The 22,623-nt window shown below is 35.2% G+C and overlaps 1 protein-coding gene across 8 annotated transcripts in view; it reads right to left on the bottom strand.

The window, feature by feature from the left end:
- Positions 1-22,623, bottom strand: part of LOC106159588 (WD repeat-containing protein 89) — a 28,507-nt gene that overhangs the window by 5,752 nt on the left and 132 nt on the right. The window contains exons 2-14 of one of the 8 annotated variants that reach the window (XM_024076250.2): positions 19,802-20,139; positions 19,359-19,506; positions 18,910-19,004; positions 18,104-18,188; positions 17,045-17,094; positions 16,495-16,681; positions 16,209-16,272; positions 15,737-15,868; positions 15,060-15,146; positions 14,643-14,687; positions 14,071-14,156; positions 13,635-13,740; positions 13,110-13,211 (exon numbers count right to left, since the gene is read on the bottom strand). In XM_024076250.2, coding sequence (XP_023932018.2) covers positions 13,110-13,211; positions 13,635-13,740; positions 14,071-14,156; positions 14,643-14,687; positions 15,060-15,146; positions 15,737-15,868; positions 16,209-16,272; positions 16,495-16,681; positions 17,045-17,094; positions 18,104-18,188; positions 18,910-19,004; positions 19,359-19,477 — 1,158 coding nt within the window. In that variant the 5' untranslated portion in view covers positions 19,478-19,506; positions 19,802-20,139. Of the gene's footprint in view, positions 1-13,109; positions 13,212-13,634; positions 13,741-14,070; positions 14,157-14,642; positions 14,688-15,059; positions 15,147-15,736; positions 15,869-16,208; positions 16,273-16,494; positions 16,682-17,044; positions 17,095-18,103; positions 18,189-18,909; positions 19,063-19,358; positions 19,507-19,801; positions 20,140-22,623 lie in introns of those variants that run through there. The other 7 variants (XM_087011195.1, XM_024076246.2, XM_013535902.3 and 4 more) reach the window with 7 other exon arrangements.

Here is a 22,623-nt window from a genome sequence, read left to right as displayed (position 1 = left end):
AGTTATAACTATGTAACAGCGCAAGGATACATGGAAATATTTTGTAAGCATAAGGAATACCTGGAGAAAGAGTGGCAAAATGTGGGAACACAAAATTTCTTATTTATTTATTTATTTATTTATTTATTTATTTTATTTAATTTTTTGTCACCCGTTCTTTCTTAGTCTTCACTGGATCAAAAAATTTGGGTTTAAAGCGGTTGAAATGCATATGGCTGTTCCTTCAACCTCCCTCTCATCTGTTCAAATATCTGCCATCCCCTTCCCCCCCAAAAAAAACATCATACCTTCTACATCAACAGCTGGATCTGAGAATTTTAACATGAAAGCAAAAAATAACTCATTTCATTTTCAACAACTGATCTGGTCATCTTGTACTATCTCAAACATCAAGTTAGCAGTAATAGCCAGAAGCCCCACTAATGGCCCACAAATGATTGGCTGCTTCACTGGTGAAAGCTCCTAAATTTTAACGAACCATTATAGTGAAAAGGAAAAAGCTCCAACCAGTGACCAGAGACTCATTTTGGGCATACAGGAGTATCTGATTTCCATAAAAGTGTATCTGAGAGCGCTTTCTTTGCTTTGACAAGCTGAATGGTAAAATATGACCAAAGTCATAACTGCTGACTTTGAAGTTTTTGACAATTGGTGCAGAAATATCATAAAGTCTGATGGCCCCTTGCAGGTGCTGGCCAATTAGAAAAACAAATGGTATTTGTTCATGATTTGACTATTTTTATTGAGCATTTGAAGAAACAGAACTGAGAATGACCTTCTGTTTGCACACATGCAGAGGTCTGGTAGCGATGGGATTTTTTCAGGATATGAAAACATCGCAAATTGAAAAAATATTCCCACCATGGTAGCAAGACGTTTGCAGGTTATATTCCTGACTGACTGAATAGATGTAAGTGTGGCTTGTAAGCATAAGGCTCACTGACAGCAGAAGACGTCATGACATGAATTTTATGTATTGTTCAAAGAATGTGATAGAGTAAATTAATCTAATTTAACCTCCCCCCATCCCAGGTGAATATCTGAACATTTTTTTCATTTTTTAAAGTCAGGAAGCTTGATTCATATTTTTAGGATAACTGATTGGGGGAAAACAGTCTTGATACACTGAGATTTTATTTGAAAAAACACTTCTCTTCTTGGATATGTTAATATTTAGTTCCATTCGGATCCCATTTCAGCCTTTTTTCTTTATTTATATATATATATATATATATATATATATATATATATATATATATATATATATATATATATATATATATATATATATTTTTTTTTTTTTTTTTTTTGACAAAAAGAAAATTTATTTTGTATCAAGATAATCAATAAGCTATTATACTCTTTCTCTCTTTTTTCACTACTGTAAATATTTTAACAGCATTCAAAACAAACAGATTCATCAATAGGCCAAAAGTTACTGATATTGCTACTGCAGATGGACTTCAGCTGAATACACATTACACCCTTGAAAAGAGTCCTCTTTATAAACAGATTCATTCATTCACAAGTATAGCAGAAAATTGATTGAAAATATTCAAATTATACACAAGTTCATTAACTGTTATTTTTGTAAATTATTAAACTATTCAGTGAATTTTCTTCATTCTAGACTCATTAGATAATGGTACACTTGAAACACTTACAAGTATTTCACAGTAGAAGCTGAGAAAATTTTGAAAATTGTGAATTATATGCATGATTTTCCATTTTTCATTTTTTTTTTTCAAAAACGAAGCAAAAAAAAAAGAAAAAATCAAAACTAATAAAAAAAAAAGAAAGGTAAAACTCATTCAAGTAAAAAATTCATAAAAGGCACACCATCATCGTCATCATCATCATAAATTCAGACATAAACTCAATAAAATAAAATAAAATAAAATAAAATAAAATAAAATAAAGTAAGACCCAGATATTCTGCAAGATAAGGACCCTCTTATATTGTACTTGAGCCAAATTACAAAGGTTATTATTTCTTTTCACACTTTTGACCACTTGGTAGTAATAATTTTGACAGGGTGTGGGACAGCGGTTATTCAGGTTATTAATAGCCAGGAAGCCAAAGGGCCCAAGTACATTAATGTGATCAATGTTTTCTGAATAGTTCAAATGCCTCCGGATGAAAAAAATCTAAAATATCAGATTCTGTAAATTGTTATTTTCTCACCTACTTTAAGTTAATGCGAATATGTGCTGTCTACCCAACTGCTTCAGACACATATATTATCAAATGTTTTAATCAACAATGATTTTCCTTTATTTCGTAATAAAGTACATTAACATTTGAAAATAAAACCCTGGTGTGCAGCAAGTCTTTCTTGCATCATAAATCACTGATGTGAAAATATGTAAAAGTTACAAAAGGAAGGACAGAGAATTGAAAAAAAAAAAAAATATATATATATATATATATATATATATATAATCGTAAGAAATATAAATAGTGTTAACAGACTTCTTTTTTAAATTTGCATTTAAAACCTACATTAAACTATATGAGATTTAGTTTTTAATCAAAGCAGACGTGATATATCCTAATCTTTGCAGCTCGGTAACCTAAACCATGAAGAATAATGATTACCAGATTTTCTTAAAACCTCCCCTTTACCCCAAACTGGCCACAACCACGAGTAATTAAAACTTTCAATGGGGTATAAACATTTTCAGACTGGACCTTGCTCTGAAAATCTATTGTGGTAGGGGAAATGGTCTGGGTGGGAAAGTTAAACCACATTTTCCGACCACAAAGAACTTCTCTCCTTTCCAGCAAACAAGGACCTTTGGGAATGTCTTCACCAAATATCTATTTGAGGATAATTAGCATGGGAAAATAGGTAGAAGAGTGGGTGGAACCTGTTTAGAAATTGAAATAATTTGACTCCACTGACAGATTTGATGTTTATTACACCAAACATCCTTAACATAAAATTCATATCGAAAAATTTATGTGTGAGAGGTGATCACGGAAGTGATACTTCAAAGGTCGTACGAACCATGGACTGCCATAAAGTGAAAAATCATATTTCAAACATGGCTCTTATGTCATCACTTACTCTGCTAAATGATTTAGGAAATGCGTGATCTTCTGTAAAAGGTTACATAAAATGTATACAAGGTGATAAAAACAGCTTTGAAAATTTCTTTAAAATTTTGTGTTGTAAGAACTCACACAATCTTCAAGTAATTGACTGGTCACGTATACCTTTGCTTTTTCAAAGGACCTTTGCCAGGGGAGGTAAAAAAATAGTGCAAGTTATTTCTCTTTATTCCCTTTTATGAGGCTGCACAAAGATTACTGTGTATTTTTCATTTCCGTTGCAACCTCTCTGATTCTGTACATAAACAAATCATCACATCTAACATAATCAAAGAACATTAGTTTAATAAGGGGACAATTTCCCTTTCTTCCTAAATAATACCCAGTCATTCATTAGAATTTCACACCTGCATTAAAGATGTTTTTTAAGAATGGTCTGGCCAACAGCCTTTCAGCAGAAACTTTCAAATTCTCATGCCCCTTTTTGTTCTTTTACCTCCTCAACGGGGGAAAGTTCAACATTCCCTCATAATAAAATTATTAAACATGTTTTTATCTGTTACACCTGGCAATTTGACCCCTTTGTGGACACCATTATAGCACCAGGTTAAATAAAAACAAGAAGGTTCCAGCCAAAGAAAAGACATACAATCTCCATCACCCCACTGGTAGTGTTTGAGTAGTAACTGGTACACTCAGTGCCTTTGTACACATTTAATGAGGAACCACCTTTCTATTCTCCCTACGCGCAATGTTATTGTTGTAATTAAAATGAAATTGCAAGAGCCACAAAGCGCTTCTGTCTAGGCCTTTCAGATCATGTTTGCCCACTGACTGAGTAGAGTTCATAATTACATTCTTAGCACAACCTCCGAAATGTGTCCGACGTACCAATAGCTTTTGTAAGATTAACACAGCTGACCAGATTGATTTTCCGTTGATCTCTTCCTTTATGTTCTCTTTCCATCAAGGTCAGTGACCTTTGACCTGAGAACACAGACTGGGTCGTCCATACACAAATAAGACAACACAGCTGTCGCTGCACTTAGTCAAAGGCTTTTTGGAAGTCACCCAATTCATTCAACAGAGGTGCTAATAAATGACACAGACCACCGTAGTTGTACAAGGTACGTGTACATCATGCACACGTGTCAAAAAAACAGTCCTTATTGACACTTGTGCTCTAGTGCAAGATGAGGCTGTGGAGGGTTGAGGGGGATGGGTACACCTGTAAAGCAAGATACTTATTACTCTCTCTTAAACCATTTTTAGACATTTTCTTGTATCAGTCCAAAAAACAACTGCTAACAGTTTGGCGTTATTTTGTTTTTATTATTCAGTATACTGTATTTTCTCATTTCTGCATTTTATTGACAAGAAAAATACTTCATTTGCAATGCCTCTTTCCACTTCTTCCTTATAGCAATATTTCATTTATTTTCTTCATTGCATCAAGCTTAGACAACAGAGCATCTTGACATCAAACTGGGCTAGCATGTCATGCTATCTAACAGGGGTGAGACTGCTATTAAGTGAAAAAGACTTGAAAATATGGTGCCATGGGGCCCTCTGCATCATTCTCAAAAATATTACTTTTGGCTTCCAATAAGTTGATAATCCACCGATAGTTGTAAAAAATCCCTTTTCTAATCTAAGATCTAGTATTAATAAATAGAAAATAAATAGAAAACTGATAATTTCGAAATACTTTTTTTTTCAACTTACAAATAAAATATTGTAATGTAATCTTATCATGTAAATGTACACATTCACACACACACTAAGGCAAACATCTTTACTTTTAATTGGGACACAAACCAATTATAAAAAAAACACAACCCTTCATGTTACACCTTTATTTGAGTCACAATTTTTCCCAGTCCTCTCAATGACAAGGGAGGGTATTTTTCAATCTGACAAAAACTTCTTTTTACAGAGATATCAAGATGTCAATGTTAGGTGAACAAATAAGTCAACAGGCACCTGTAAAAGTAAGGTGAGAGGAGAGGCTGGCCCACTTCCTGCTGGGATCAATAGTCTCTCTATGCACACACTGGGATGTTTCTTTGCTGTAAGAAATTACTGATAACTTATCACTGTGGCAGGGCAAATGGTATCTGGTTGCTTAAGGATTTGTCAACTCTAAACTCATCCTCCACATAAAGTTTCATCTTTCTGGTTTTAATTGGATTTTTTTTTCATTTTTATTTATATATTTCCCTATTGATAAGTAGCTGTCCCTGCAAATAGGGCATTTTTTTCTACTTGGAGTGCTCACTCATTAGTTCATCTATTTGTTTATATATATCCTCCTCCAAAAAATGAATTAATTAATAAATAAAAATAAAATAAAATAAAATAACAGTCTGCAATTATTTTGATTCTAAAATTCTGTTAATCATTAATCCTCAAGGAAAATGAAAATATGTAAACCCAAGTGTTCTGTGAAAACAGGAAGCTACACGTGTTAATTTCACATAGAACATACTTCAGTGATATGTCTATGAAAGTAGTATATTATTTCTATATCTTACTCATCCAAACCCAATTGCAATTGAATTATAATTAAGTCACAGTGTCTTTTTATCAAACATTTTTGAACAAAAGGCAACATTCTTTTTTTTTATTCTGGTTGCTTTTCTCCCTAGATCAACTTAAAAATATGCATTGGATTTTGTACCTCTCATGCTCCCAACAGGATACTATTAAGACAAATAAGTAATAATTTCAAAATAAAGCACAGCAACACAGAATAATTTCCCCATCAATAGACGAGTCACCAAAACCGAATCTTTGTCGGAGGCTTAGCCATGTGGATTGTGGTACACATAGGGATTTTCTACCTGTAAATGTTTGAAAGTTAGATTGTGGACAAATTGGAATTTACGTCAGAGGAAAGGTAATTATTTTGATGATCAACCCAAAACATTGATCTGCTTTCCTAGGGCACTGAAGCTTAATTGTCTTTCCATGGTACTGATATAAATCAATATTGTCAGTTTAACAGATATGTTAGCTCTTATTTGAAAGTAAAGTATAAATGGAACAAAAATTACAATAAAAAATTACAAAATCAATTTTCATCATAACAGTGCCAGGACATTAAAATGTCCCTAGATTTAACCTCCTTTTTATTTTTAGATGTACAAGAATAGAGTTTATGCGTCACACACTATCACTCAAACATCCTCTTGGTTATTTACAATGGCAACAGAACCCAGTTCACAGAGAAGAATAAAACACTTTGTTTTTCAGTCTATTGTTGTCTTTTTAATGCTAGAGTGCATAAAACTTGATTCTTAATTCAAAGAGATTCTTAATCCATAGTGATGTAAAATGACATTTAGAACCAATTAAATAGAAAAATAGCACAAAAACAATTTGTTTCTTTTTGTCTTCTCAATTTTTGAAGTGGTGCGTGTGAATGTGTGTGTGTGCTAGTTCAGTGACACATAAATTAATAAACTTTGTGTAGTTACTCTGCTTACTCTGTAGTTACTCAAACTCTGTATATTGCCATATTATTCACTATCTCTCATTGAAAATGTTGTTCTTTACAAAACTGAGCCTGGGTTTTTGAAAAAAAAGAGAGAAAACTCTCTCTGATTTATAGCGGTATAAACACCTATTGACCAGGGGTCTAGGGGCTGCCTTTAGAACTGAATTTAAAAATCACCAAATTTCTCAATTTTGAAAAAAGACTCATGCCTGACTTTTTTCTTAATCAAATATTTCTGTTTCATTTTTATCACAGTTTTCAGTGAGATACCAATGGCAAAGCTAATAAAAAAAGCTAAAAAAAAAAGAGTTGAAATTACAGCAAAAATCAAATTGAGACGAGATTTTATTACTGGGCCCCTGCAGGGACGGCCCGTGAAGAGGCGTGAAAGAGGCGTAGAGACCATTACAAGATTAAGCAGTCTTCCTTTCATGTAGGTCCGCCATATTTAGGCTGTGGACCAGTAAGCACTTGGCTCTTCTCATTCTGAATGGCCCCTAAGTCAGGTCACATACAGACTGACAGGCAGGGTGAATCAGCAGGTTGGACTCAGAATTGCTCTTTTGGTTAGAAAAGTTCATAATCAAAATTAGACCGTTGGTTATATGCTATTTCTCAATTTGGGCCACTAAGAGCGCATTCTCAACGAATTAAGCCAGGCTTTACAAAGCCGGTGACCTAAAAATGGTGGACGTACATGAAAGAAAAACCGCCTAATCTTTTAATAGTCTCTCCGCCTCCCCACACGTCGTCCCTGCGGGGTACAGTAATTAAATCGCGTCTCCGTTCGCCATGCGGAAGCTACCTGAGAAATATTAAGTGCGCATGCTCATCAGTTAAACTCGTGGTGAAGAAAGCATGGCGGCTGAAGGCGATCGAAGGAAAAAAAGCTCTTCTGTTCTATTATCTTTGAAAACAGAGACGAAAAAGGAATAATTTGGCCCGTAGAGCAGCAATGAATAGACTTTCTACGGAGATAATATCACCAGAGATATTCACGGAAATATTTAGGTTCGGAGCCGAGATTTAATTACTGTACCCCGCAGGGACGACGTGTGGGGAGGCGTGTGAGAGGCGGAGAGACTATTAAAAGATTAGGCGGTTTTTCTTTCATGTACGTCCGCCATTTTTAGGTCACCGGCTTTTTAAAGCCTGGCTTAATTCGTTGAGAATGCGCTCTAAGTGATTGGGCAAAGAGATCCACTTTTTAGAAAGAGAACCCTCCTTTAAAATAACTGGCTACAGATCTGTTCCAGCACATGGTGATACTGTGACTCCTCTCTGAAGATGACAGTATAAATTGAGCTATCTTAGCACTCCTGCTATGGGAACAAATCTAACAAATCCTTTGCAAACAATGGAAGGCGGACCCAAGCTGCTCCTCCAGGTCTAGACACTACTTGAGAGAGGCTCTAGATAGCACTTTGATATACACGCTCATTGATCAAATAGTGCATGAGGTCACACACATTCCCCTCTCAGACTAAAAAAAAATCTCAATACATCTCATTTCTATATTCAGGGTTGGCAACATGACAATACTCCAAAAACATAGATCTATTGTCCAACTTGTAATTAACAATAGCTATGCACCTGTCAACAATGGCAGGCTGTCTTTTATGATGTAAAAAAAATATGCCTAAATTCCTAGAGTTGGTAATAGGTCTCTAAATTTGTCAGACATAAAGGATGAGTTGTAAGGAGTTTCTTCCTTCCTATTTCTGACAAAAATGTATGTAAGGCTGTTTCAGAACAAATTATTTTGCTATGTAAGGTGGTTAGGAATTTCAGAAAATTAACCTAACGTTCAATCTGGCCAATTCTAATAATTACATGACTCACACAACAATTATAAAAAAAATTAAATAAAACCAAATGCTGCCCTCGTAGCTAACAGAGATTTACATTCCACGCTCCTATAGTAGTTAGCTCTTGAGACAGCAATGCACTGAATGACCCCTAACTGATGGCTAGCCTTACCTGAGGCCATCTTTACCACACCTGCCAGACACTAAAAAAGGTAACAGCTTCATGCATCATTTTAATGACCATCATTGTACCAAACAACCAACACCTTAAATCACCAAAACTGTCACAAACAAAGATAAATGACTGGTAGATCAGAGGCGAAAATATTCCAGCTGACAGCTCCCTATTATTATAGATAATTGCAGGGTGGTCAGCATTACTTCTCGAAATGCCAAAATCTGGTGATTATAAATAAGAATCAAGTAATGTATACAAAAATTGGGGATGATCCCAACAAACCTGTAACATACGGGTTGATGTGTCAAGTTAGCAACCCTGTAATAAACTCTACTTGCTATAGACTTATTGAATCACTTGATAAAAATTTAGTGAACTTCCATGAAAAACAGCCAATGGGCCTTTCCTTCAGAATAATGCAATATGCATTAAGTCTATAATTTTTTTTACTACACTATACAGACTACTACTAATGCAATAAATAAATCAACTTTTGACTGATTGCAATAAAATCAAAAAGAAAAAAGTGATTGCATTGTATTGTGATTTTTTGTCTTATTCAGTGTAATTTCTAATCATTTGAAAATGGAGTACATTTGAAAAGAGACAATCTTGATGTCCAAATACTGTCAATGTCATTATTCCATCTAAATGTGACAGATCTGTGGGCAAACTAATTTACTTGGCCATGAGACTGTCACCAACTATGGGACTGTCACCAGAATGCCCTCCCTGCCACGGACTGATAAGGAATCTGTCTTATCAGTGTCCTTCCTCTGCACGCTCTTGCCCTTTGTTGTGTACTTGGCAACTTAATGGAGAAACAACAGCCACTGATTGTAGAATCAGTGTATAAATTGCCAGGGGAGATCAGAGGAAAAGGTTGGTATGTCTCAGAGCTGGTGTGTGACCTTTGTCAGTAGTGTCATGGAGTACAGCAGATTTTAAGAGTCTAAGAAGAGATGGTCACTGGGGCTGCTATGAACGTCAAATATGACAAATTTGTAATTTTTTCTCTAAACATGAAACAGAATAGAAAAATAAAAATAAAGGCAAATGGGCGTAAACATTATATCAATTTTTAAAAAATCTAATCAAACTGCTTGTGCTCATTTCTAAAATTTGAATGTTCATATTTATTTTTCAAAACCTTTTTAATTTCAATTTCTAATACTTATGTCTGCACAATCAATGAACTGTATATCCACAATCTGGCATTGATGGAATATATGTCACTTGATTCACACTGTATCTTGCATTAAAAAATTTCAGTACCAACACCAATTAGAAATTAAAAGCTTATGTTCTACAACTGACACTCACATCCCAATCAGACTTGAAAATTAAAAAAATAAAAACTGTTAAACATACAAATCTTAGGCAGATTTATGCAAGCCCCCTGACATCCTAATTCAGTATGACACATGGACAAAAAGCACGTTGGAAGAAATAACAACTCCACAAAAGCGTCTTGTTTCCCTGTTGGATAAGTATACAGCAATACTGTAACACCAGACAAACAAATATATCTAACCTTGTACTAAATTTTGGAACACATCACTCCTTTTCACTCCTCCTGATAGTCTTATTATCATCTTCAATACTGACACCTATTTGTCAAGATGAGTTTCTGAACAGTAAGAAATACAGTGTGACACGAAAGAGGGATAAAACTGCCATTTAGTGAAAAAGTCAGAAAATAAGGCAAGGGGTCCAAGGAGACCTAGGCCAATGATATTTTTGAAATCTGTCAATAGTTGGAAAAAATCTCCATGCTCAATACTGACAGTTTCTGAACATTAAGAAATACAAACAGTGTGACACAAGAGGGGTATACTGAACTTTACTTACTTTAAAAAACTTGAGCATAAATTGATATCACCAGATGGGTGGGTCTCTATAGTCCAAAAGTTCAATGGTGCAAAGTTTTTTTTTCCAAAAATTAAGTCACTTTTCTATCTTTTCTGGACCAATGAACCTTCATATCTATGAGAATGAGATTTTGGACTAATGAGGCAAGAATGACCATCACAAGATGACCAGATCACAGAGGAAGAATCATGACTGGCCAAGAATCGAAGATTCTAAATCGTACCAACCAGTTTCATCAGTTACATTATTTCCTGTTTATCTTACACAATGCAGGTCTAAATACACCTGCTGATATCATGACCTTTATCAGTTGTGGTATGACATGATAAAAAAACAGAAATAAAATTCTCTATTTTTTTATTGAAATCCTGGTCTCAGTTCTCTACCATAGCTGTCTCCATATAAATAATGCATTTTGATCAAGTGCATACAGAAATGAAGAAATCTGTCCATACCCCTGGAAGCCAAGAAAAATGTCAGCAAACTTCTATAAATCTATCCTCAAGTGAACATGTATACCAGAAGACACACCCAGGGATTTTGTTTTCAGACAAGAGAGAATGTGCAATTTAAAGGGCAAAAAACAATAGAAACCCCTACCTACCACATATCACTTACCAAACCTCATGACATGCAAGCTTGAGCCATAATGCCAATCCAACAAGTTGATGATATTTTTGGAACTCAAAATTTAACTGTCAGAGAGCTGCGTGTGCATGCTGAGGAAAAGTTAAGTCAAGGGAGAAATTTTTATAAGCCAAGTGTCAGTCTCTGTATGCTCTGATCAATTGCCATGACTGCTGGTAACAATAGAGTCAATACAATAAAGGCAAATATCCCAAAACAATGACATAACTTTAAAAGGCCTTTACAAAGGATGATTTTGTCTAAATAATGCACCAGACCACCACCCACATGCCCAATTTTAAGTTCAATAGCGTCATGTATCTTCACAAACATTTAAATCTATCTTTTTCCAAGAGTTTGAACTCTTCACATAGTTCTTTTAGAACTTCAGACACAGAGGGGACACTTTTTAAGGAAAGCCTTTATTAGAGACTCTAGATCTGAACAGTCTTTCGTCTTGAGACTAAAAATTTAGAAATTTCTGAAAAAGAGGACCTTTTTACCCTTTAAGTTAACCTAACATATGACAAAAGGCGTAGGATCTAGAACATGTCAAATTTAAATTCAGTGTGGATCTTTTCTTTCGAAATCAAAATGGGCAATTCTTTTTAACCCCCCCCCCCCCCCCCCCCCCCCCAATCCCACAAACCCTCCTTGCCTCTGGGGCAGATGCTACCTTTTGAGCCACTCTTAATCTTTGGATTTTTTTAACAGTTTATAAAGGTTATGAGGTATTCACATTCAAATCCCTTCCTGAACACTTGATTTTAATCTCAATACAAACTCAAGTATATGACTAAAACAAATAAACACTTTCAGGGCAGGTGTCTTCCAGGTACTAATTCCTCCTATCAATGCTTGGAACTCTGTCTCCCATCCTGCCTTTGAGTCATGTATTACCAGCTCAACTGCCTATTTAAAGAATTTTTAGCCCATCACTTTGCCTTAATTTTTGTACAAGTTCATGGCATAGATGTAATGGGGGGGGGGGGGGGGGGGGGGGGGTTGAAATAAATACTTTATCATCCCAATTTTTATATGTACAGTTCTCACATTTTCATGTCCCATTTCAGGATTATCCACAAGCACCACCTCTCCTAACTGACATGTGAAAAGATGACACCTCAAACATTTTATTGACCAACTGTCAAGGTTGGTCATCTTAGAATATGATGTCAGCATAAATGGAATGTCCTTAATCTTTAAATCCAATATAAAACTGCTCAAGTTGCTTCCGTTCTATCTACTGTTTTTTAATATTAAAAATATTATTTAAATATGGATTTCAGGCTTGCGGGCAAGAAAGGTCTTAGGGTTTGAAAGAACTGTCATTTTGGCAGGAAAGGGTTGTCTCTGAATTGCAATTTGTTCTTGGTTCTATGCCACTTTTTACGTTGAGCAGGCTAATGCTGTAAAAAGGTCCACTTTTTAGTAAAAGACACCTCCCCCCCCCTTTGAAATTTCTGCCGCTGAGCCAAGATTTATCAAACCTGGTAGGTTTTTTGTTAGATGGAGTTGTAAAATGTAAATAAAAATTTTGACAAACAATTCACAATAATCAACTTTCTCACTATATGTCATTTGGGTCTCACTCTTTATGGTTGAGAAGAATGTTTTGATATGTGATAACATTCTATTTTTATATGCTCTTATTCAGGTAGATCATTTTTCTTTTAAAAATGCATTCTTCTGTAAATGAGTTGCAGTGCTACTCTATAAAATTTTAAGGATAAACCTTAGCTAAACGAGGAGCATATTTTTCCATCAACAGAAATACAAATTTCATTTTTTTTTTAATTTTAAAATTATTTATTCATTTTATTAACTTATTAAGGGACTGTAGGTATTAACCACATTGAAAGGTTCACAATCTCCAGATAGGGGGAGGGCAATTTTCTTTTTCACTCACCTATAAACAGTGTATAACACCAATTTGCATTGTGACGGTTGTTTACACTTAACAGGCACAGAATCAGTAATGTGCCAGTGGTAACCAACTCATTCAGATTTGACTCAACTACTGCATTTCCACTACAGAAATAAATCCGTCTGCATCTTCCAATAGATTACCTTTCTTTCTGATGCTTTAGATGAAGTATGCTCCGATTTTATCTGCCCAGGCTTCCATAAACAAGTCATGGAGTCTTCTCCCCCGGTTACCAACGTCACTGTCTGAAGTGACCAATGAAATTTTATTTTACATAATATTTTAATTTCAGGCAATTTCTAAGAATATCAGAATTCATTTCTGCATAATGATAAATCTGGAAACATTTGTTGCACTGCTACATGCACATTGAACTACAAAAAAAAAAAAAAAAAAAAAAAAAAAAGACTTTGATTAAGTAATGTTACTGTTTTTGACATGCAAGATGTTTCCTGGTCGATCTACGGCTCAGTTCTGTAATACAGAACAAATACGCAATCTTTACTTTGTAACAAAAAAATCAATGTAACCACAAAATTAAACATATCTTAAAACTGTGATACATGCTCAGCATTTGCAAACAAATAGGCATATAGTTTGTTTCCATTTCTGTTACAGTAACAAAAAGCAAGTCAGTTAAATTACTTTGAAGGACATAAAAAGTTCACCTCCTCATCCCAGTTCATGCACCTGACTGTCGCATTATGGCCGCCCTCCAGAGTTGCTACAACAGTCTGCTGTGAATTGTATAGTTCAACAATATTCAAGGAACCACTAAAATAAAAATAACCTCAATAAAATATATAAAAAAGGAGAATCTGACTTTTTTGGGATTTTGGGAAATGTATTGATAATGAGACTTAGATATACTAAAGCATATTTAATGCAAATACATTCTTTTGTTGTGAAGTGTAAGTCCATTCAACACCACCATTATAAATAGATATTGCTCAAGTAAAAAGAAATTTGTATGAATGTAATATATTGTATTCACTTATGCTAATAATTTGATATAGATTTTAATTTACTTTTCTTTTTCATTCTTCTTTTCTTAAAAAAAAAAGAAAAACAGGTCTATATCTCTTCAAGCAGGATAATTTCTACCTGTGCGTCCCAGTGAGTAAATGAAACTTGTCCCTATCCTGGTCACCATGGAAACAGTCCACAAGGTAGTCTACTTGAGATTTACCCTGCAAATCAGATTTATTAATGTGTTGTATTTATGCACTCTATTATTAATATTATACAATCTCATTTTAGATAACATTTAATATTATAATAATATCTATATCCTATTTCATAGATCAGTTTGCAACTTAAATCTTTCCTTAGTGTACCCCCCCCCCCCCAAAAAAAAAAAATGTATAAATCTTACTTTACAAATGCTGATAAATAAGCAAAGAGAAGAGAGAATATGGTTTATCAAAACTGTGTTCAGATATGGGAACTCTAGCCTAATAATATTTTTAATACTAATAGAGTTACTATTTTCTTTACTACAAATCAACTCGTTTTTATTTCTGAATTCATATAATGAGATAAGTCTTGTTGGGTGCTAGACAGTATGATGTATGTAAAGAGGCAGTCAAATCTGAATGTCTCTTTAAATTCACTGAGAATTCAAGCTTATAAACTTAAAACTCTTAAGATAATTACTCTAAGCGTAAAAAAATTACCTTAAACAAGTCCCTTGGATTTTTTAGTTCTAGCATACTCTCCGACTGTAACACAAGATTAAAAATCAATAAATCATGAGTAAGAAAATAAATCAAATGTTTTGTTATTGTCGTAACAGGACTTAAATATATTTTAAATTACAAAACCTGGACTGCAACTATCTTTTTTATCTTAGCAGATTATTGTTATGGAAAATTAATTTTATCCATATACAACATGAGATTCTCTCTCTCTCTCTCTCTCTCTCTCTCTCTCTCTCTCTCTCCATGTAATGCACGGTTATTGAAATACTGCAGTTGAACACTTTTTTGCCATAAAAATTTCACACAAATACAATGAACCTACTCCTACCTGTGCAATTGAACACATGGAAGCACATATAAACACAAATGAAATCAACTACCATTGGTCCCTACCTCAACTGTGTCCCAGATATGAAATGTCTCCATGTGTGTGAGGCAATACACTGCATTGTTGTCCTTCCCACCCCAGCCTATCTTATACTGAAGCAAAAAAATTACTTTAATAATAAATTATTTTTAAATGTTAAACTCTGGCTTGCATTCTGCACAAAGATATGGGCCTCAACCTTATTTGGTGTAACTTATTTTGATTTATAATGACATCATTCATGGCCTAATGTTGATAAATGTTATCATTGTCTCCCAAAAGTAAGGCACGACTTAGTTCCAGCACTGTGCATAAGGTATATCATGATATTTGTATTTAGCTCACATAACCTACGTATTTAAGATATTAAAGTGGAAACTTTTTAGGAAAGGGCAATACTATGGAACGGTATAACTTCCAACACACTGAATTATAATGGAGGTTGTTTTGTCAGTTGATAATCTGACATATAGAGTATTTTAATCTGTCAAATATACTGCACATAATTAAGTTAATTCATTAGCAGATGCAGGCTATATCAATATCAAAATCTTCAACAAATTAAATGTCACTTAGCATTCCAATTCACTATTTTAAGTACACTTTTAAAGACAACAATACCATAAAAAGTATGCATCTAATTTCCTTCAATACTGATATTTTTTCCCCTCTGTGCTTAAATTTAAACTAAGGGCAAGCATACCACTGTGGATTCCGTGTTGAAAATACACTGCAGTGCATCATCCTCACATGTCTCATTAATGTGAAAGGTACACACCAGTCCGTCTGTGGAGCCACTGGCCAATCTGTCTGAGTGGCTGGGGTGAAAACACACCTAAAACCATGTCAAACATACAATTCTAAATGAAGGATTTTAAATTGTCTAAAATTTTCATTTCTTAAATATTCATTAAGCCTTTACCCAAGTCTATAAAGAACTAAAAATGAATCCTGCATAGGCATTGTCAAAAAGAAGTTTTAACTAATTAAAATTAATTGATTTTAATTAAAATTGCTGATTTGCCAATAAGGTTTTTCAGAACATCAAAAATAAAAAAACTTGAATTGTTTTAAGCATCAACGTGAGCTTAAGTGTACATGTCTTAAATACAATCATTTGAAAATATGAACATATTAATTAAAATGCCAGTAAAATATGCCACTGGTACTGTTACCTGAGTTATGTCATCCTGATGACTTTCTTTATAGCAGCCCAACATCTTAGACTTTCTACAGTCCCTAAAATCAATACATATAACAGGATTAGAACAATGTGGAGGCAGGGGTGTGTGTGTGTGTGTGTGTGAGAGAGAGAGAGAGAGAGAGAGAGAGAGAGGTAGGCGAGTCTCTGAGTCAAATCTTAACCTTTGAATTATCATCATTAACTGCTGAACAAGGATATTTATTGTTAGACATGAATTGTTTATATTTTAATACTAGGTTGTCCAACTGCCTCCTCACCAAAACAGCATGTAAACGGTGGCATCCTCTTCATCCGAGTCCATGTCAGATTCCTCATCACATGTCTTCTTATTTTTCTTCTTCTCTTTCTTCTTGGCTTTGAATTGTTCAGTGCCTGCACAAAGTATGCCGTCATCACAACTGATGTCTAGACAGCAGAGCTTGGCTTTTGGAAGACTTTCTGGAACTAAACAATGAAAAATGTGTGTAAAACAGAACATGCAGCTATTAACATTTGTGTGTATATGCTTTGGCACTTATTAAAGCTTGTTAGAATTGTTACTGGTTGTAGTTAAGTTTAATGGTCTGACATATCATATTTTTCCACAAAATATGCTTTAAGAAACAGAAATTTCAAATGATATCATAATTATCTGGAAACATATATTAACATACTTCTTACGTGGTGCACCAAAATATACAATGCCTTTCTATTTATGCACTATAACAATAAATATTGTCAGGCTCTATATGTATCCATGTGTTCAGCTTTAAAGCTATTCATATTTTGATAAAAGAAATTTTTTCTAAGAATCAAAGTAGTACATACCTGTGAATGATTGCACTGGCTGTTTTAAATTTGATCGAATATCCCAGCACCTATAATTAAAAACTGTTATATTTACTTTGAATGCTTGTCAAATCAACTTCGAAAAATTTTACAAAATTATGTAGTATTAGAAGTATTAAAAAAAACTGAAGACCTGTACACCTGAGTTCTGTTCCAGCTGAAGGCACTATTGCTTTCTTCTAGATATACCCATGTAACCTTCAGCTGTCCGTCAAGCAAGAATATGCTTCTTAGGGCACAATCCCCATGAAACTGTTCTTCTATGTAGATGAATCCAACTCAGTGTGGACTCTTGCTGAATGCGATCAGATAAACAGATTAATATGCCTTCTCTTGGCGTAGAATAGAATACTAAGTAGCTGGTAATTACATGAGTATGTTGAAAACAAGAGCAGGTAAAATTGCTATATGATTTTAAAACCGGGGGGCATAAATTTGAAAACCACCTAGACAACCTTAGACTGCCACATTAATCTAATACAATGCAAAAAAGCCCTATCAAAAGTGGTTAAAACATTCAAACCGTATGTCGTAAAGTCCCCATATGCCCCACATAGAGACATTAAAATTGAGTACTCTAAAGTAAGAGTGCAGTCTAAGGTTGTTCTACCGGTAGGTGGTTTTCAAATTTATTCACCCGGTTTTAAAATCATATAGCGATTTTACGACAATCGTTTACTATCCAATTAAGGTGACAGTCGAGCGTGGATGAGCCCGCAGTCGTCCTACAAAATTTGTTCTGGGTATGATACTCCGAAATGCGATCTAGCTGACACACACCTTAAAAATGGGTAGTGTGGTCCGATATACCGGTTAATTCAGGATCCTTATGTGCCGAATCTGGTAGTTGGGTAGGCCTGAAGAGGAGGCATGCGAATATGTTAATCTGATTGTGTTCAGCTAGAGCCCCGCAGGGTTGGATCGATCAATGAAGAATATTAGTTTTGTTGGGAATGGGCCCTTTGACAATGCATTGGAGCACAAGGTAGCAGTGGTACAAGAAGTATAGCAAAAAGGTGGTTCTTGACTGGGAAATACCTTACAGTGCCATCTAGTGATGATGTATACAGCAGATCAGTGTTGGTTTTGCCAAATTTTACTCCTGTGACAGCTTTCTGGTGACCTGAAATGATATTTTGCTTGAGGTATAGTCAGAAGAGTAATATGTTAATAGTGAATGAGTTGAAGTCACCCCACCATATCATCTTATCTCATTTGGAATATTCACTGTCATGTTTTTCAATATGGATGGCAAATAAGTGACAGCAAATCAAATGCACACTTTACTGTAAACTTACTAGTCATGTTGACAGGGAAGATTTAATTAAAATGCTAATAGACTTAATTGTAAATAAACCTAAAGACATGGCATGTTATTTAAAGAACAGTTTTAGTTTAGGCAGACAGATCTATTCAGGGCTCAGGAGTTGAGTTAACGATAAATTATAGTGTTTGTTTAGTCATAACTTTCAACCTTAATCATTTTTTTTTATTTTGCTTTGTTTCTGACATAAGTACTAAGTACGGTGACTTGTAGGCCCATGAGGCCGGGTGATTTGCATATCTATATCACATGTCACATTAATAAATAAACAATTACACTTACTATAGTGATAAATACATAAATTACACTAGTTTAACTAGAGAAAAATAAATATCACTTGAGTCATCTTCACAAATTTATAGCTGATTAGGTTAGTAAATTCATTCATATTAAGGCAGGCGAATAAATTAATTCATAATGTGACTCAATTAAAGAAAAAAAATGAGCAAGTAACCCAGTGGCAATACGCTGAAGCAACATAATTTAATTGTAAGTAAATCTAATAAATAGAAAAACAAACCTTCAACTGTCCCAGTGGAAGCCAATGTGTTCCTGTTAAATAACCTCACTGTGTGGTTTGAACTGGTGGCTGCAAGAACAGGGTCCTTGTTACACCTGGAACTGGACACCTAAGTGTCATCACTCACAGTTTTAAAAAGGAATTGTCTGGCAGCTTTGGAAAAAAAGCTTAACTTGTCAATTGATCTTAAATTAAAATGTACACTTTATCCTTTAGTATTAAGGCTGCCTGGATTGTGCTTTAAATTTCAGTGAAATTCTTTAATTTATTTTCATCTAAAAAAAGAGACAGTTTTCAGGCCAGTTCGATTCTTGGATATACTTATTAGTAAGAGATGTTTAGATGCAATCTACTCTCTGCCGTAAAGTATTGGATTATTTATGTATTTATTCATCTGTTTATTAATTTATTATTCTTCGATTTTTAGTTGAGAATTAATCAAACCTTACCATGCCTGCGAGTCCAACAACAGAACATAATCTGGCTGGGGGACTTCCATATAAATGGCTGATTTTTCCACCAGATGGAGCTGACTCAGTTTCTGTGACATGTTTTCAAGTTCTGCCATTCCCAGCCTTTATTTAACTGGTAAAAAAACTGGTAGGTGCAAGCAAAAAGAAAAATAATTGTCACAGGGAGACAAAGGAAAATGGAGCCGTAGTTTTATTCACAAAACTGTTAACTTAAGTCTGTATTCACTCACTATATCATATTTCAACATAATTCCTGCTTGGCAAACAAATTTACTGACCAGTAATGTAGAATGTAGGTTGGAAGTATTGTATTTCACTCATCGAAAATATTACATCTGAGACATTACAAAGGCATAAAATGAAAATGTCAGAAATATGTAGGATCTGTGGAAAAAGCTGTACCGAATGAAATAACTTACATGTATACTTATAGGCTGTTTAATTGGCACTTGTTCAGTTTATGTACTGTAGAAAGTGGTTTTTTATTTGAGGCACTGCCATACAGCACAATGAAGACACTCTTGTTACACCACCAAATCCTTATCACCTTCACTTCTGATTCTTTTGAATCTGATTTCAGTCACTTAGTAAAATCTGCTTCAAAGCATGTGACTAGTAGTAAGTAAGCTAAACTTGTTTGAGCCTGTTATAGTACCAGTACTTTCAATTTAAATACAGCACGCTATTCGTTCAACAGTACCCAGAATACTACTGTCCTCAATGGATTATTTCTTCAGTGTGCAGGTGCCAGCTGAGGCTAAAAAAATTATAACGTATGTGTAGGGTTAATATGCTTGTTCTAGAATTGTTTCCTGCCTGACTTGTTCACAGGCTCTTAGCAGGGTGCCGTCCTGCATTGCTCAGGCTAGAGGGTAATTACCAATGAAACTCTTGAAGATAGTGGGGGAAAGCTATTCGTTACTACAGTCTACACTGTACCTAAAGACCCAAGTTGTTACTCTGTATGAAAAAATAATAAGGCACATGTAGTTTTTGTTGCATATTGTAATGTAATTAACATATCTCCCATAAAGCATTGTTCCTTCTCTACCAGTTAGCCAGCATGGCTGGATGTGTTATGTAATAAATGAGTTATTAAAAAAATGTTAACTTGAGTTACATAACAACAGAAAACTACGACATGGTGTCAGAATCGGGATCTACATTGGATGTAGCATAATTTGGAGATTGGATGACCCACAAACTACAAGATAAAAACGGATTTAGAATCACTAAAAAAAAAAAATGGAGCACATGTATGGGATACAGCCGCCTCACATGGACTGGGAATCCATGGACTTACCGCGTACGTTCAAACTTTTCAAGGAAAAGTGTGAATTGATATTCCAAGGACCTTTAGATGCTGTGTCAGAGGAAAGACAAGTGAAATTTCTTCTCCTTTGGATCGGAGAAAAAGGCCGCGAAATTGTGAAAACTTTTAACATTGATGATCCAGACGTGTTGACCTCGTATTGGCAAAAATTGGAAGAATACACGAAGCCCAAGAGTAACTTTCGAATTCAGAGATTTAAACTTAGAGCATGCAGACAAGAAGCAGGTGAGAGCATTGATTCTTTTGTCAGACGAATCAGACTCGTGGCAAATGAATGCAAATATACCGATGTTGATCAACACATAATTGACACTCTCATTTTTGGCACTAACTCGGAGCGAATTCAGGCGAAATTATTACAAAGAGAGGACGATTTGACTCTAGATCAGGCTCTTGTTATTGCACGAACAGAGGAAGCAACTAAGAAACAGATTGAGGATCTTCACAGTACAGCAGCAAAGGAAATTCATGCACTACGGCCAAGTGGAAACAGTCAAAGAGGGAGACCGCGTTTCAGACAGCCACAACATCGCACTCCTCGCCAGCACACTCAATCAAAGGTACCAAGCAAGCAACGCTCACGACAGCCACTGCAAGAATGTGGTAAGTGTGGAACTGAACATGTTTTTCAACAGTGCCCAGCTAAAGGTACAATTTGTCTCAAATGTGGCAAGCCAGATCACTGGAAAAGGGTATGTAGAACAAAAACAATAACTGCATCGACCCATAGTAAAACTGTGCATTCAGTAGCAAATGAAAGTGACAGTAGCAGTGTATACTTTGACTCTATATATGTAGATAGTATTCAGTCAAAACAGTCCCCAGTCAAGCCATTTGCTGACATTGAAGTTAAAGTTGGGAACTCTACTTCAACATTACGTTGCAAAATAGACACTGGTGCTGAGGGAAATGTAATACCACTGTCTTCTTTCAAAAAACTTGCAATTCAGCAACCATTAAAGCCTACGAATGACACGATTACTGCATATGGTGGCAGTAAGTTACCAGTATGTGGAATAGCAACATTGACATTCACAAATGACAAGGTCATGGTGACCTCAGACAGTTATATTGTGGACTGTGAAGGACCAGTTATACTAGGAATGGAAACCAGTCAGAAACTGGGACTTGTTACTCTGACCATAAATACAGTGACAAGACAGTCCATACTATCAGAGTATAAGGATATCTTTGAAGGTATCGGGAAATTGGATGGGGAATATCACATAAATATCGACCCCACTGTTTCTCCTGTTGTTCACCCACCACGGCGTGTACCTATTGCATTGCAGCCAGCACTCAAGGAGGAGTTGGACTCTCTCGTTGAGCAAGGGATCCTGTCACCAGTCACACAACCAACGAAATGGGTAAACTCGTGTGTATGTGTTACCAAACCCAATGGAAAAATACGTCTCTGCCTGGATCCAAAAGACTTAAATACGGCAATTAGACGTCCACACCACTACACACCAACACTGGATGACGTCCTTCCTCAACTGAGTGGCGCGCGTTATTTCAGTATACTTGACCTTCGGAGTGGGTATTGGAATATCACGTTAGATGAAGAAAGTTCTCTTCTGACTACCTTCAATACGCCCTTTGGAAGATTTAGATACAACAGACTACCCTTTGGCCTCTCGCTATCTCAAGACGTCTTCCAAGCCAAGATTGAAGAAGTCTTCAAAGACATTCCAGGGTGTACCGGAATCGCCGCCGACCTTATCATAGCAGGTTGGCAGGAAGACGGATCTGACCACGATGCGACTCTGCGCGTTGTATTAGATACAGCCAGAAGAAAGGGGATACGCTTTAATGAAGACAAGAGGTCACATCATCACAAAACATTTAAGCATTAATTCTCTTTTGAAAATAGCAAACCTCAAGTGCGTAACTCAGACTTAATATACC

This window comes from Lingula anatina, chromosome 4, assembly GCF_051362555.1.
Source record: "Lingula anatina isolate TDL-2025a chromosome 4, LinAna3.0, whole genome shotgun sequence".
NCBI classification, from domain to species: domain Eukaryota; kingdom Metazoa; phylum Brachiopoda; class Lingulata; order Lingulida; family Lingulidae; genus Lingula; species Lingula anatina.
Note: the sequence above shows the minus strand (reverse complement) of the source record. Positions and strands in the feature narration are given on the sequence as shown.